This window comes from Eleutherodactylus coqui, chromosome 11 (assembly GCF_035609145.1).
Source record: "Eleutherodactylus coqui strain aEleCoq1 chromosome 11, aEleCoq1.hap1, whole genome shotgun sequence".
In the NCBI taxonomy this organism is placed as follows: domain Eukaryota; kingdom Metazoa; phylum Chordata; class Amphibia; order Anura; family Eleutherodactylidae; genus Eleutherodactylus; species Eleutherodactylus coqui.
In genome coordinates this window covers 65,146,460-65,162,675 of record NC_089847.1, presented here as the reverse complement: position 1 = coordinate 65,162,675, position 16,216 = coordinate 65,146,460, and the positions used below count along the sequence as shown (strand labels likewise).

General features: G+C 45.5%; 2 protein-coding genes across 2 annotated transcripts in view; one reads left to right on the top strand and one right to left on the bottom strand.

Moving 5' to 3' along the window:
• Window positions 1-780, bottom strand: part of MUS81 (MUS81 structure-specific endonuclease subunit) — a 161,734-nt gene extending 160,954 nt beyond the window's left edge. The window contains exon 1 of the mRNA XM_066582297.1: window positions 673-780. The gene's annotated coding sequence lies outside the window, so the exon portion shown is untranslated. The remainder of the gene's footprint in view (window positions 1-672) is intronic.
• CFL1 (cofilin 1) lies at window positions 245-11,474 on the top strand. The gene is made up of 4 exons (XM_066582299.1): window positions 245-407; window positions 3,596-3,903; window positions 10,254-10,330; window positions 10,434-11,474. The coding sequence occupies exons 1-4, from the start codon at window positions 405-407 to the stop codon at window positions 10,544-10,546; spliced, it is 501 nt and encodes a 166-aa protein (XP_066438396.1). The 5' UTR covers window positions 245-404; the 3' UTR covers window positions 10,547-11,474.
• Window positions 11,475-16,216: the final 4,742 nt, after the last annotated feature.

Below are 16,216 nucleotides of genomic sequence, written 5' to 3'. Positions count from 1 at the left end.
CAAGCAGAATCAGGGCCGTCCGTGTGAGCCGGCCGGAATGCATCACTTATAAACACGAGGCCGGAGGACTGTCCCCCTGTGTCACCATAGGCATCCTCTAGTCTAGGTACATGACATTCACCACATCCTCGGCCAGACCCCCACTTCATGAGTCACCCTGCGGCTCCTCCCACTCCACCAGCAGCTGCCTACAACTCCCAGCAGCCTCTGCGGTAGCAGACAGGATGCTGACCCCGCCCTCTTCATTGTGCAGCGCTTAAAGAAAGCGGAAGGAGGAGACGGAGAGGCATCATTTCGGTGTGAGTCTGACAAGCAGCTGCACGGTCTCTCTCCAGCGGCTCCTGACGCTACCGGCTGTCTTCCCCTCCTATCTCTCGCTCCCTCCTCGTCTAACCCGACTAAACATGGTGAGTAATCCCCGGAGGAGCGGCGGCACACTGCGGACGGTCCACGCCCTAGTGCAGCCTGCGGGGCCGCTCCCTCTCCAGACGCCATTTTCTACGAGACCCTCCGTCAAGCCGACGTTATTTACTGTCTTCACCTAATGCTACCGTTACACCGGAGAGCTGCGCAGTAAGCCGGCTGTACGGGGAGCGGTGCGGGTGAGGTCACCCGGTGTAAGGGCAGGGCGTGAGACAGCGGTGTGTGTGTGTGGGTGGGGGGGTGTCTTACCGGCTATGGTTCTGGTTTAACGGGCGGGGACGCCCAGTTAGGCGGGTGGTGCACGCGCCCTGCCACCTCTCAGGGAGATGAAAGGGCGGGAACAGAGCGCGCCGGCTGCCGGGTGTGGCCTGACGATTAGCGAGCAGCCCCCGCCCCCTGGGAGGACAGGGCGGGAATTGGCTGAGGCGCCGGCCCGCTCGTGGCCTCCGCCGTGTACCCGGCGGCGTATTATCAGATCCCGCAGCTTCCTGCCATGCCGCATGTTCAGCCGGCTCATGCACTCGAGCTGCAGGCACTGTGCGAGGCAGGCGAGGGTCCCCCGGCTCCCTGTCAGCTACCGTCTAATGAGTTGTGCAGTTACAATCACTGGCCGGCACAGCAGGGTGGCAGCAGCCTTATAGAGGTCGTTCCACTAACGGTTTATGGCTTATCCTCAGGTCAGCAGTAGTATTTCCCTTTAACCCCTGAAGTGCTGCCTTTGTCTCCCACTTACAGACATGGCTGTCTGAGGGTCTTTTTTCTGTTGGGTAAGATATTATTCGATGGTACTGAGCAAAATAAGGAAATACTTTACTGTCACCTTGTCTTTTAGGCCCCCTGTCCACGGGTGTTGGAGTCCCACGGGAGCCGCCGCCCGCAAGCAGGAGCCGCGCACAACTCTCCGCCGGTCAGCCTAATCTGATAGCTAGGCTGACCGCGGAGAATCGGGGGCATTTCGCAGCATGCTGCGCATTGCCAGCCTCGAGCGGAGAATCGCAATGATTCTCCCCTCGTGGACAAGGGGCCGGTGCTTTCCATAGCAGCGCTACAGAAAGCTTCAGCTGGCGTGATTCGCATCGCAGGCGCCCTTAGTGTACATAATGCAGCGTAAATAGCAACTTTATTCTGCTGGTCAGTACGATTAAAATTAATAGCTTTTCTAAATTTTCCTATATCTTTTATTTATTTTTTTTTTAATCCTCACCACCATAACTTACGTTGATGGGGCATTCGGTAGTTTCTGTACCACTTGGAGCATAATTTTTTTTTGTAATATAATATGGGGAAAGGAGGGTTTCACTTTTTTTGGGTCTCCACAGGACTTGAACTTGTAATCGTCTGTTCATGTGGTACCATAGTATTACATTATACTATGATCTGACAGGCATAGCGTAATAGGCCATGGTAGCACTGAGAGCCTTCAGAAGGCTCTAGGCTGCCATGGCAACCTAGCCTCCAATTATCTGCAGTAGTCACCTGACTTCTCACTAGCGGTGACTCAGGAAGTCTATCAATCTGCTTCCTGAGGGGGGTGGATGGTCGTGCAGAGGGTTTAGACAGGCAGAGAACAGCACTAGATCGCAGGGTTCTCACTCAGCGCTTCCTTCTATATGAAGCAAGGATGGCGTGTTTTGTGCTTTTTTTTTTTTTTTTTATTTCTGAGTCGGTGTGTACAAATCATAAAGGGGGTTTTATTCACAAACATGGGTCGATTATCGCTCAATTTCATTTGCTTGCATGAGTTTTGATGATCCTGTGTAAATGGCCCTTAACATACTGTTATCCTGAAAATAAGCCCTAGCAGGATTTTTGAGGAAGCTTTAACTACAAGCCCTAGATAATGAAGTGAACTTAGTTTCCAGACAGCTATGCACGTAAAGTCTTTTGGAGCAGACATTAATAGAAGACCTTGTCTTATTTCAGGGAAACGGGGTACCTGTAGCTTAAAGGGTTGTCTGGGCCTCTTACCACTGAGAGGTTATCAATAATAGATCCATAGTTGACCAGCAGGGGTCCACCACTCACATCCCTGCTGACCATCTGCTTGCCTAGATGATGGCATGGTCTGTATTGTAGCAGCCTGGGTTGGTACTGCAGGCATACTTCTCATTGAATTTAACTGCAGTACCGACCTAGGTTGCTGTGATGACAGTGCTGTCTGCATCAGTGGTGGGTCTGGTAATGCTCGTAAGACAGAACTAAATGGATGTGTGGGTTTTTTCTTATTTTTTTTTCTTTCTTCCCCTTTCCCAATTTAGCCCTTCTTGAACTCTGCTGATTAGTGGAAATTGCAAGTGGTGGTCCCATGCTGATTAACTGGTGACATCCTGAGGCCTGGACAGCCCCTATAAGTCATAAAATTAAAGTACTCTGAGAATTAAAATAAATTTCATCTTACTGGGTAGTCTAGCTAGCAGGGGGTCTGTAGTAGGAAGGTGCTAGTGAAAAAAGATTAAAATACAGGGGGGGGGGGGGGGCTGAAAAGCAGTTATTTGAGTTCATATCTACTCTTTAATGTTGCTGCTCTAATACATGTAAACTGGGAAAGTGGCTCCAAATTGGATGACAGGAAGGGTTAGGAAACCATGGTTGCTTCCTTCCAAAATCTGCATCATACCTGGCTGTAGTAGTGTAGCCTGGTTCTAGTGAGAAGAATGGGCTGGTCTATACAACATTTGGCACTAGGTAAAGTTCCCTGGTGCAAGCACAGAGTGCCATATGGGCACCATCACATGGTGACACTTTCTTGGCAGACTGTTCTTGTAGGGTGGTTTGCCACTGCCTTCCCATGGCCCTGGGACAGGTTAGAAGTGAATGGGGGTGACCTGTATTGAAAACAAGATAATGTGACACTTCTAACTCAGTAGCTGCATCTTCAGAATTGGCATATCTACTAGTTGCAGTGTATATCCTGCATTGTCTTAAATGGCCATAACTCCTGTCTATGCATACTCAATACTGTCTTCACTTAAAGTTTACTGTTGGACCACATAACTTAGTCATACAACATGAGTTTGGTTCCACAATATACTGGTGGTTCTTGAGCCCTCCTTGCATATTAGCTGGTAATAGTTCTGAAGGCTACTCAGTACACATGACTTCAGCAAAATCTTTACTTTCAACTTGAATAACGTGTCTTTCTTTCCTCTGATATTTCTTTTTTCTGTTCTAGGCCTCAGGTGTGATGGTTTCTGATACTGTCATTGAAATCTTCAATGCAATGAAGGTGCGAAAGGCTTGCAGTCCCGAAGAGGCAAAGAAGCGCAGGAAGGCTGTTATTTTTTGCCTGAGTGCTGACAAGAAAACTATTATTCCAGAAGAAGGCAGAGAAATCTTGGTAGGAGATTGTGGTGAAAAAATTGCTGATCCCTACAAGCACTTTGTGGATATGCTACCCTGTGATGACTGCCGCTATGCCCTTTATGACTGCTGCTATGAAACAAAGGAGAGTAAGAAAGAGGACCTGGTCTTCGTTTTCTGGTGAGATGCTAAAAGGGGAATGGCACTATCGTCTAGGAAATCAGGAAGCTATACAGTTTGAAGAGATGAAATTAGACAGGGGCTTCACACACCCACAGGAGGAAAGTTCACGCTAAGGCTGCCTGCAGACGGGCGGGTCGGATCCAGCGGCGAGGATTCTCGCCACAGAACCCGAGCGCCTGCAGGGACCAGCGCGTACACGCCCTCTGGCTCCTTGATGTGCCAGCCGGCGCAGACCGGAGCCGGTGGCGGGTGAGTGACATTTCTGTGCGGGCCTCGCAGAGCCCCGCACAGAAATAGAGCATGCCACGATTTGTCTGCAGTGCAATATTTCTCACGGCCGTCTGCACAGGATTGCGTTTAACGCACTCCTATGCAGTCTTCCAGCGCCGGAAATTCCGTTGCAGAATTTCCGCTCGTGTGCAGGCGGCCTAATTCACTAGCATAATTGCAAAATTAGACTGTGATAAACCTGCTGCATCCATAGGATAAACAAATGCCTGACTACTGGGACCCTTGCCAATTCGAGAAACACCTGAAGAGTGGCAATTAACTGCTTCAGAGCAACAAAATCTACACACAGGACCCCTGCCAGTCACCCATTTGATATATCCTATGGGTATGCCTCAGTGACTAAGGTGAAGTCCTAAAGTAAATACAGTGACTACTTCACTGTATGGTAAGCAAAAGCACTCTTAATTCTGAATACCCAAACTCAATCCTAGTCTAATCAGTGCCATAACTTCTAGCAGTCTCCTCTTTGGATCCTTACCTTTATTGCCATACTATAGTGAGTGGCTTGTGTGTGTTTTGGGTTTTTTTTTTTGGACCCATGTGTACCTGGATGAAATGTAACAATGGTAATGGAGGCTAATCTGTAGCTAGATGACATAATGTGGAGAATCCATGTACAGATTCATTTGAAGTGAGACATGGTAATTCTTAGACTTCTGCTTGTATTTTCTGACTCTACAGTTTGTACATACTGTTTCTCCTGAAACGGGCTCTATGTTTTTTTGTTGGTTTTTTTTGGAGGGGGGGGGGGGGGGGTTAATTCTTGCTGGTAATGGGGTTTGTAAACCCTGCCTTTAGCAAGTGATTGCTCTGGTTCATTGAGCCCTGCAGTGACTGACTTGGCCATGGCATATGAGAACCAGTTGGAGCGATCGCTTGCTAGAGGTGGGGCTTACAAACCCCATTACCAGCAAGTGATCTTATGTCAGTGCCGAACTGCAAGCCAGACCAGCGGGAGGGACATGAATGGTGCCTGCTAGGTAAGCATAAGGCCCTGTACCCCCTGAAAATAAGACCTTGTGCCTCTTTTGGGGCCAAAAAGTAATACTTGGTTTTCCTGAAAATAAGCCCTAGCTGCATTACATAAAAAGCAATAATTACCTTGCGGGCTCGGTGCAAGTCCTCCCACTGTACAGAGTTCCAGTTTCCTTGCTGCAGTCCTCAGCTACCCACAATCTCTTCCTGGTTACCAGATTCATAAATCCAGTCTCCAGGAAGTGATGGCTGTGATTGCTGCTCAGTCAATCACAGCCATCACTTCCTAGAGGTAGGATTTATGAATCTGGTAACCAGGAAGCGATCTTCTGTGGGCAATAGAGGACTGGAGAACAGCAGGAGGGCCCAGACCAAGCCTGCTAGGTAAGTAAAATGAGGCCGAATGCCTCTTTTGGGGCAAAAATAAAACTGTGCCAAGGTGAACTTGTGAAAACTAGATGTCTTCCATCAATCAGACTAGTTACTGCTTCTGAGTACATGTAGAGTAAAAGCTGCTTGTCTGGCATTGGCCGTGACTTTTGTGCTGGCTGGTAATCATGCAAAACTGCAGGCATTGAGCATGTCCACTATTCCCAAGTGTAGCATTGTCAATATGGAAGAAATGTGGTTATTTTCTGTAAGGATTCTAGTCAAATCACTCCTAGAGAGAATGACAGCTCTCCAGTTAAAAGTTCACAACCCCTTTAGTAGGCTGTAAGCACAATCTGAATACTGGCCCCACCAGTATGCTGGTCTGCTATACTGCAACAAAGCTGCAATATTGGTGTGGCTTATTTTGAAAGGTGGCAGCCATGGTTTATCTAACTGTACAACCCCTATAAGTCACTTTGACACTGAATTTGTCAGGGAGGGTGTATGTATATCTGTGAATCTCAGGCAAAAGTAATAGGTCCAACAAATTGTCTGCTCCTGCTGACAACTTCTATTTTCCAAAAGTAGAAGATAAAACAGCAGTCAGCGTCTAAACTTGCTGCTGTTGTGCACTATTCATTAATCACTGAATTCTAGCAAGCTAAAAAAATCAGTGAGCCTTACTGGCACTGCCTGCTGAGTTCTCAGTGGGATATCACTGGCATGCTTTCAGCTGGTATCCCACTCTGGCTTCTCAGCAGGATACCAACTGAAAGCTCCAATAACAAAGTGGGTGTCTGCATATACAAAATAGCTGTCCTTGGAGCTGTCAGCGGTGTCCTGCTCTGCCTTCATTTAACTCATGAAGGCAGAGCAGGACACTTTAGACCAGTAGCTAACTGGCTACTTAAGAGTTTATGCAAAGATGATCGCTTAAAACTGTCACTCAAACTATCGTTTGAGCAATCATCATTCAGTGTAAATGGGGCTTTACCAACAGGGAGGAAAGGGTTGGCTAGGAGCTTAGGAGGCACTGATCATGTTATCCTTGAGTTTTGGCAAACAAGGGTAAGACCTAAAGACTCTGGTTGGATTTTAGACAGGCAGATTTTAATGGACTCCGTCGGTATGAAGGATTCAATGGTTGTATGGTACTAAGGGCAGAAATGTCCAAGAAGGCTGGGAAATATTACAAAATGGGATTCTCAAAGCACAATTTGCTCCAAAAGGAAGAATGGGAAGCATGTAAAGAGACCAGGATGGATGAATACAGAACTTAAACACATGCTAAAACAGAAGAAATATATATGTCAAATGGAAAGGGGGCATATCTGGAAGAGGTAGGACAAGTGTCAGAAAAGCTAATAATGAATTGAGGCTTGCAACAGAAACCAAAAGCAACAAAGAATTTTGGGGTCTCTTCAAAAGCAATAGGTCAAAAATGCTACAGGATGGGAATAGTTAGTTGGTTGAAAATAAGGTTAATTATTTAAACTCCTTTTGTACATGTTGTCTTTCCTATATATAGTTAAAAAAGGAGACTACAGGCCTGTGAGTGAGACTGCTTCACCAGAAAAGATCTTTGAGCAAATTGTTAAATGGGGCGTGTGTGCAAGTATTTGGATGAGAATGGGGTAATTAACCAAATTCAGCATAGGCTTGTAACATGCAAGTCATGCCAGACTAATCCAACTTTCTTCTATGCCAGATTTGGACTAGGTTATCAGGGAAATGTGATATAGTATATCTTGACTTTAAAGATAGCATGAGATACTTTGTCAAATGCTTTACTACAGAGAAAAAGTGGGGTACCACAAGGCTCTGTCCTGAGCCCAGTGTTTTTTATATAAAAAAAGACCTGGTGGAAAGAATTGTGTGGAAACTGATCAAATTTGCAGATGATACAAGGCTATAAGATGGCTAACATTAGGAGTGAGGATACAAAAGCATCTAGACCAGCTTGAACAGTGGGCAGTGACTTACAGAATGGTATTTAATAAGGAAATGCAGAGTCCTACATCTGGGCAATAAAAAAGCACATATAGAATAGGAGGAATTGAGCTAAGCAGCTGCCCATGTGAAAGACTTGGGTATACTAATGGATCACAAACTGAACATGAGTCAATAGTGTGGTGCAACAGCAAAAAGAAAAACAAAACAATTCTGGGGTGTATTAAGAGAAGCCTAGTCTAGATTGCATGAGGAAATTGTCCTCTACTCTATCGTTTTGAGGCCTCATCTGGAACATTGTGTGCAATTCTGGGCACCTTGACTTGAGAAAAGAGCCAAGTTCAGATACAAGGCCAAGATGGTGAGTGGTCTGCAAATCATGTCCTGTGAGGAGCAGTTGCTCCTCGGACCCAAAGGCCCCTCTAGCATATAAGAAAACACCAGTATTACAAATTGCACATGATTGGCTACAGATTTTGCATTGAAGCCCCCCTACACTTAGCCTCTGCCTAATCTTTAAGATTCTAGCAATGGCCCACCTGCTAATGTGTTGCCTTGATGGGCTTCCTAAAAGACACAACAATGCAGAAGAAAGTTATGCGAGGGCCTCATGCCAACCTTTTGCATCCTGGCCCCTAGCCTTTAACTGCACCTGGTTAGTGTGCAAAAAGACAAGAGACTTGATAGCTTTCTACAAATATCTGAAGGGCTGTCACAGTGCAGAGGGATCAGCCCTACTCACTTGCACATGGAAAGACTAGATGCAATGGGATGAAACAAAGGGAGGAGACACAAATTATATATTGGAACTCCCTTTCTGACAGTGAGTGATAAAGGAGTGGACCAGGTTACCACGGGAGGTGGTGAGTTCTCCTTCAATGGAAGTGCTCAAATATCTGTCTGAGATGACTTGGTGAATCCTGCATTGAGCTGGGGGTTGGACCTGATGACCATGGAGGTCCCTTCCAACTCCACCAGTGTAGAAGAGCAGTCCTTTTTCTGAATCTCCAGTTAGTAACATTGTTCTTGCACAGTGGCTTATACAGATTGTATTTTCTACAAGCTTACACAGCAGCTGCTGTTTCTCCAATGTGAGAACAGTGGTGGTGGTTTTAACGCTCCCCACTATCTTAAGAAAAAAAAATCTGCCCACTAATTGTGTGTGAAATTGACCTTTTTGTAGATTATAACCCATGTTACATAAACTTAAATTCTCAGCTGTAGTTGGGCAATCACAATGTTTAACATTCTTGTTGGGGCACTCAAAAGGCTGTCCAGTAGTTCATTCATAGACTCAAGTTATGCCAATAACCAGGCCTTGCTGCAAGTCTTTGCTTTGTCTTTAGAGGATCTGTCTGCTCTTCCAATCTGTCTTGGTAAATGCTTGCATTCCTCATGAAATAACAATTCTGAAACTTCTCTTATAACCATGTTCTCATTAAAATGGAGTCTACAATCTGATTCTGTCAGCAGTGACTAGACCGTGTCAAGACTACTAGGAACATGGTCAAACTGGTAACACTCCACTGCCAAGTCATGGCTTTATTTTAAATGGCTGGAACACTAAAGATCATCCTTATTCTAGTAAATGCTTTTCTCATGGGAGAGCTGATGGGTCCTCTTTAAAGTCCTTTTGTGCTGCATTAGTGAATCCAGCTAAACAGCACTGCCAGTGCTTCATTTAGACATTTCTACTTCGGTTCTCAGAAAATGCCAAATGAGAATTTAACTTCAGGCAAGTTGCCCATCTGCACAGCCCACATACACGTTTGTAGGGGCTGACTTCTCAAACGGGGGTACATCACTGCAAGTAGTATCTGCCCTTTAGTAGCAGATGTAGCAAAGGCGAGTGCACCCCACCAAGTTTTGGCTTGTGATTATCTCAGCCCATGAAACTTTAATCAAGGGCTAGTTTGGTGAGCGGCCAGGATACTTCCCTCACCCTTTTAAATTGGCCAATTCCCATTTGTACAAGCTAGCAATGAAACTGCCTGTTTAAACAATCACTCTGAGTACAGGAACTGAACTGCTGTATAAACCGGACGAGCCAACGTTGAAACTCGATAACAAGAAGCAAATGACTCTTGTCCAGTTGTTGGCTTGCAGTTAGACAAGCAACTAGCATTTAAAAAAATTTGTTAAAGAAGTGAAAATACTGTTCAGTCTAGGCATAACATAACTTGCCCTACAGTATAAGGGGCTATTCACATGGGTGTAAATGTGCACCATATTACGTGATTACATGTTTATTTCTTGCACTTGTAATAGAATTCATTGTTTCAATGGGTTTATTTGAAATGTTTGAGGGATGCACATTTGTAGTCATGTGAAAAAGCAGGTTGTTACTTTGGTCCATATTACAGACCATAATAGTCTCTGGAAAGAAAGGACTACCCAAGTATGCAGTAAATGTGAAATATGCATAATTGCCTGCACTCATAAATACTCAGTGCTTGTGTGCATAAGGAGGGCTGAAATATGCTCTGAATAGGCAAGTTTTGGACCATGAATACACTTCATAATTACTCATCTGCATATGCCCATGTGAACCCATGGCAATACTTGTAACTGAAGATAAGGATGGGTTTTTTGGTTTGGGCTTATTTGCACATCCATATGCAAGTTGCACCCAAAATTCACAGATGCAACTTGTATTGGACAGATTCTGTCCCAAGTGATGGGACAGACCTTTTGTGTACTAGGCATGGGTGGGTCTTCTCTATTAAGGATACCTTAACCAGTTTCATTTATCTCCTTAGGGCTCCTGAAGAAGCTTCACTGAAAAGCAAAATGATATATGCCAGTTCTAAAGATGCAATGAAGAAGAAGCTGCCAGGTAAGTACCAGGGTTGATCATTCTACCACTGTTGCTAGAATATCAACACCAGCAGCTAAAATAGGTGACCTTCTAAACCTTTTCTCTTTGGGTTTTTCTTTAGGTTGTAAGCACGAGGTGCAAGCAAACAACAGAGCTGACATTAAGGACCGTAGTACCCTTGCTGAGAAACTTGGTGGCAACACTGTCACCCTACTGGAAGGAATGCCTCTGTGAAGACCCCCATTGCCTCCACTCCCAGTGTCTGTGCCACTTTTTAAAGGGGCTTCCATGTTATCATTCCCCCAACAGTGTCTCCTCTGTTACCCTTAAACCCTTCATCCCCTTTCGATGAGGGAATTACTCTAAAGGCAGGCTCCTCCTTCAAGCCATTTCCCAGCTGGCAGAAATGTACCCATAGTATGTTTTTCCAACAGAGGCAGCTTTCCATTCTAGTTATGAACTTGTCCTCTTGCCCCTTCATTTGTCACTTGCCTCCTAAGTTGAGTTATTTTGCCAAATGCAACCTGGCATCTTCCCCCACTCTTCCTATGCTCAGTAGTTAGAGAACTGGGCTCTGTAGATGTGAATACCTTTAATTTAGATACCGTTAAACATGATGCAAATTGTGGATCAAACTGCAGCCCATAACATGCTGCTTGTGGGTTAGCCTCTAACATTCCGAGAACAGCTTCTATTTATCATGAGTGCGCCTCCAAATTCCACTTTCTGCAACATTCCTGTTACCCTCCTGGCATTTGCAGGGTGTTCAATACTTGTAGTTTTGTTAGGAAACCATTTCCAAAGCTTGTAATGACCTCTTTATTCTGTAAACCTTCAGTAGCACAGAATTCCTTAACTTAAGCAGAATATGGGACGCAGCTCTTTGCTTCAGTCCAGCATTCCATATTTAGTCTTTGAAATAGACGGCCGCACATCAAGTATGTCTTTGCCAATTTCCTCAATTCTGTGACCTTTATTTGATCACTTGTGTGTAAAGGGGTCTCTTCAGAGGGTTAAGAATTACAGATGACTGAAGCCTTTCACCACCTACAACTCCCCTTTCCCTCAGTCACTTGTTCATTGCGGTCTTTAATTCCTTTTGTCTTGCGTTACTAATATGGAAGTCATGGCAGATCTGACATTAATAAACCAATAAAGAAATTATTGTTTGTGGTCAATTCTAAGAATGAGTGCCATTAACTGTATTAACCCTCTGCAATCAAATTTTGGTGGTTTTCTTTCTGTCATTATACAATGGTGCCATCTGCTGGCTAGAGCTAGTACTGCAGTATGGGACATGCTGGAGACACCCCTGACAACACAACACAATTTCTAAGTAGTTGGGCCCAAAGGAAACAAAGTATATTTTTGAGTGTCTTTGGCTCATATGGCCCCAGAGTGTGCAGCCAGTTAAAGTAAGGCGGCTGCCTTTGAACAACATGGTGCCCAGTATAAGTGCTGATGTCAGGAGTCTGGTGACACTGCAGCCTCTGATTGGCCTCAGTACTCAACTGACATCTGCTGCCTGTGTACTCCAGAGGCTGGGGCTTTAGGAGCTGCTCAGCTGCATCCTGGTGGGCTGAAGAAAAGAGTATAGCTTGTGTGTGGTTTTTATTTATTTTTTTTGGTTTTTTTTTTTCTCCTTCTGTTTCCAAGCAAATCTCTTTAAGCCCTGCCTCACAGGGCCTAACAGAATGCCTTTTATAATATATACTGCAATATATTAAGCAATGAAACCACTAAAGTAAGATCTCTAGGGATTTTTTTTTTTTTGTAGTAACAAGTTCAAACTTAAGCATTAACATTTTAAAGTCCCTTTTCCCAATAGAAGCATAAAAATAAACAAACTGGACCACCATGTATTAGGTCTGGTCTAATAAAATAACACTTATTTATATCACATGGTGACTGCTGTAAGGAAAGCGTATACAACACCATAATTCTGCTTATGGGATCACCCCCAGAACATTTTTCTAAAGTGATCAAAGTCTCAAATGGGTACTAATAGAAACTACAGGCTGAACTTCAAAAAAGGTAAAAGCCTTCAAGTTATAGTGGACATAAGATTATGGGGATGAATAAAAAAATAACACTAGATCTGGTATTACTGTAACGAACTATACTGACCCACAGACTAAAGGTAAGAACATTTTGCTGCAGCTTGTAGCCTGTAAAACCCTGAGCAGGGCAATTCTGTATCAACTCTGGTTAACCCAGCCATCAGCCAATACTCCTTTTAGGGAGTCTTTAAGGTGGGCAAGGTCCCAGATGCTACTAGTTGGGATTTGTAAAAGATGGTTAAGTTTGAGCTGAATCTGGTAAATTACTGAGGATTCTGTCTATGCCTCTAGTTGGAGTTCTAAGATCAGAAAGTTTGTATTGAAACTCATGTAACTGTCAAAAGGCCTAGGTGACTCCTAATTGGAGTTCTAGATGGGTAAGTCTGGTGACACTAACAAGCACCCAATCAATGCTCCTAGTTAGTTCTAAGATGGGTAAGTTTGTACTGGTGCAGCTAGCAAGGGCCCAGACAATCCTCCTGGTTGAAGTTAGATGGGTAAGTCTGCACTAGGTGGAGTGCTGTGTGTTATATGGGTGACTGGGGTTTCTCCGGGAGCCTTGGGCCCCGACCGGCTGCTCCAAATTGTTCATATTCTAATCTGCTATTGGTGTGTGCTGAGTATTGTTGGCAAACGATGTGACCCTCTACAATGTACTAAATTTCCCTTTTACTAGGAAGTGTATATAAATTTTCCTCAAGGCAAAAAAAGGGGTTGTCCGGCCATAAACATCATCTCATTACTTTTGTTTGCACATTTCCATGCACTTTGTAATGTACATTGTGCATGGAAAATGTTGCAAAAAAGTTGTTCACTTACCTTTAGTGATGCTCCCCCCCCCCCCCCCCCCCCCCTTGTGTTGCCCCTCGGTCGTCCCAGGTTACGACAAGAAATCGTCTGTATTTCTTGTGGGGCCGGCAGCAGCTCTCGTCGGCGTGGGAACGCGTCTCTTCCCCCTCCGCACATGCGCAGTCCTTCGTTCTTCCGCCGGGACCGCGCTCTTTCCCTAATCATTGCAGGGGACGCGCGCCGCCGCTCGGCGCATGCGCAGTACACTCACTTACTAATTTCATATACCAGAGCGGAGTGAGTGACTGCCTGCCGCTGCTGCTTGGAGAAGAGCCAAGAAGACACCATCGGGACTTGAAAAGTATGTGGAAGGGGAGAAATGTTGGAGAGGAGGAGTTGGAGGGGTGGATGTGTGCAGGGGGAGGGGGGGGGCGTGGAGAGGGAGAGATGGATGTGTGCAAGGGGGGGGCGTGGAGAGGGAGAGATGGATGTGTGCAAGGGGGGGCGTGGAGAGGGAGAGATGGATGTGTGCAAGGGGGGGGGCGTGGAGAGGGAGAGATGGATGTGTGCAAGGGGGGGGGCGTGGAGAGGGAGAGATGGATGTGTGCAAGGGGGGGGGCGTGGAGAGGGAGAGATGGATGTGTGCAGGGGGGGGGGGCGTGGAGAGGGAGAGATGGATGTGTGCAAGGGGGGGGGCGTGGAGAGGGAGAGATGGATGTGTGCAAGGGGGGGGGCGTGGAGAGGGAGAGATGGATGTGTGCAAGGGGGGGGGGGCGTGGAGAGGGAGAGATGGATGTGTGCAAGGGGGGGGGGGCGTGGAGAGGGAGAGATGGATGTGTGCAAGGGGGGGGGGGGCGTGGAGAGGGAGAGATGGATGTGTGCAAGGGGGGGGGGGCGTGGAGAGGGAGAGATGGATGTGTGCAAGGGGGGGGGGGGCGTGGAGAGGGAGAGATGGATGTGTGCAAGGGGGGGGGGGCGTGGAGAGGGAGAGATGGATGTGTGCAAGGGGGGGGGCGTGGAGAGGGAGAGATGGATGTGTGCAAGGGGGGGGGGGGGCAGTGATGTGTGTGTAGGGACCCGGCTGACAGAAGTGGGGGGGGGGGTCGCTGTGGGAGGGGCACTATGAGGGCATGTGTGTAGGGAAATGTTTTGTTTTACTTTACTTTAGCAGGGGGTGGGGCCTGGGCGGGGGGAGACTACAGCAGTTCAATAGAGGTGGGCGTGTTGTGGGTGGGGCTAGGACGTGAGCTGAGGGAAATCCTGCCTTTTCATGTCTCTTACTACCATCGAGAGCGCGCACACAGAAGAGGGAGAGCGCAGAGCATTGTGGGAAGGCAGCACAGAGGCGCCATCTTTGAAAGCTGCAGTGAAGATCAGAATCTAAGGTAAGAAACTGACATTGCAGCTGATCTGCCTGCCGGTTTGAGCCCCTGTATGCTGTGTGTTACTATCCTTACTGAAAGGAAAGCAGCAGCATTATAAAAATTTTTACCCTGTGTGGCCGGACAACCCCTTTAATAGAACACAATGGGTGAAATGTGCTATAAGGGTATGTTCACAGGCAGATCTGCACCAAAATCAACATCACATTCTGAGCTGCAGGTTTTGGTTTGGAATTGCAGCTGATTTCACCCTTTCCATTGAAGAGATGAAGTCTGCTGCAGAACTGCCTCATAAGCCACACGAATTCTGCTACGTGGGAACATATATGGGGAAAATCATATACTGTGAAGCATCATGCTAAATTCACAGCTGGCCCTGAAATCTTGTGTTTTTGTTCTGCATGTCAATTAAATGTTATCTAACCACATCTACCGATGTGCACATGACCTTAGCGTGCAGCTAGACAATGTCTTGTAACAATACACAGCGAGTCACAATGTATGGGACACAATCTGACACATTTGCCAACAAACTTTAATTGCAACTTTTGTGACTAAAACACTCCATGGAAGTTTATACATCTAGCTAATACTATTAGAATGTTTCTATTTTCTGGCAGTATAAAAGCTTCACACCTCATGTCTTGTATGTTCACATGCAGCATTTTTGCTGTTAAAAAAAAAAGTTAAAATAGAGATTGCTGCAACAATATGACATGTGAACATACTTGGGAAAATGAGATGTATGACTTAGCAAATTAAAGAACAAATAAAAACAAGCTATAAGCATTACATAAAAAGTTGATGTGCTTTGAAATAGTACCAAATAAAAAAAAAACATGGCAGTTCAGATTAGAATATATTCTCTATTAGTAAAATGCATGCTTTATACTATACTTTCAGTCAAAGAAGGCAGCATTAGAAGGTGCACAGATCGCTCAGTCTAACCCAGTGTTCTTAAGATGTACCCAGATCGCGCACAGTAAAACACAGCGGCCGTATAGGCTTGTTATTACACAGGCTGTGGGACACTAGTTTTCCTTTGGATGCAAAGCTTTTTGGCCAGTGTCATGAGTATATTTTCAGGTTCATGCATTAACGCATGATGATGTGACCTGCGGTTGGACCAAAACCATGCCACCGTATTACAGGTACCTTAATGTGCTCCTAATACGCTCATGTGAAATCTGCCTACCGTGGAGCATACCTTTTTCTATACAGAATCTATGAGAAAATATGTATTCCTCTGTACAGCATGAGGCTTATAATAGGATATGGAAAGCTGTTATTGGCTCTGTAATATGACATCTCTAAAGAGTAACTGCACTTGTCACAAAATTTTGACGGCAGAGAGACACGTCAATTGTTTTTGAACAATGTGGCCTCTGCCACTGAGACGGCTGCATAAAGATCTAATGAAAGCATATAGACCTCTGTGTACATTCTCACCTGCCAGGAGGAGCCAAAAAGCAGCGAGGAACAGCCAAGGGGAAACAGCCCCCTCTTATTGTAGCTATGAAAAGTGCAGTTACTCTTTAAGTGGTTGGCTACCCTTCAGTATCATTTTTGCCTTATCTTAAAAAAAAGTCCATAATTCTCTGCTTGATTTTTGTTTTTTTTTAATACATTAGTAAAAAAGGTGGAGCTTCATTTTAATGTGGGTCAGGAAGGGA

Bases quoted from the DNA above. Each gene is read 5' to 3' on its own strand.
- CFL1 (XM_066582299.1), top strand. The intron at 3,904-10,253 runs GTGAGATGCTAA...TTATCTCCTTAG, and splicing joins GACCTGGTCTTCGTTTTCTG to GGCTCCTGAAGAAGCTTCAC. The intron at 10,331-10,433 runs GTAAGTACCAGG...GTTTTTCTTTAG, and splicing joins AATGAAGAAGAAGCTGCCAG to GTTGTAAGCACGAGGTGCAA.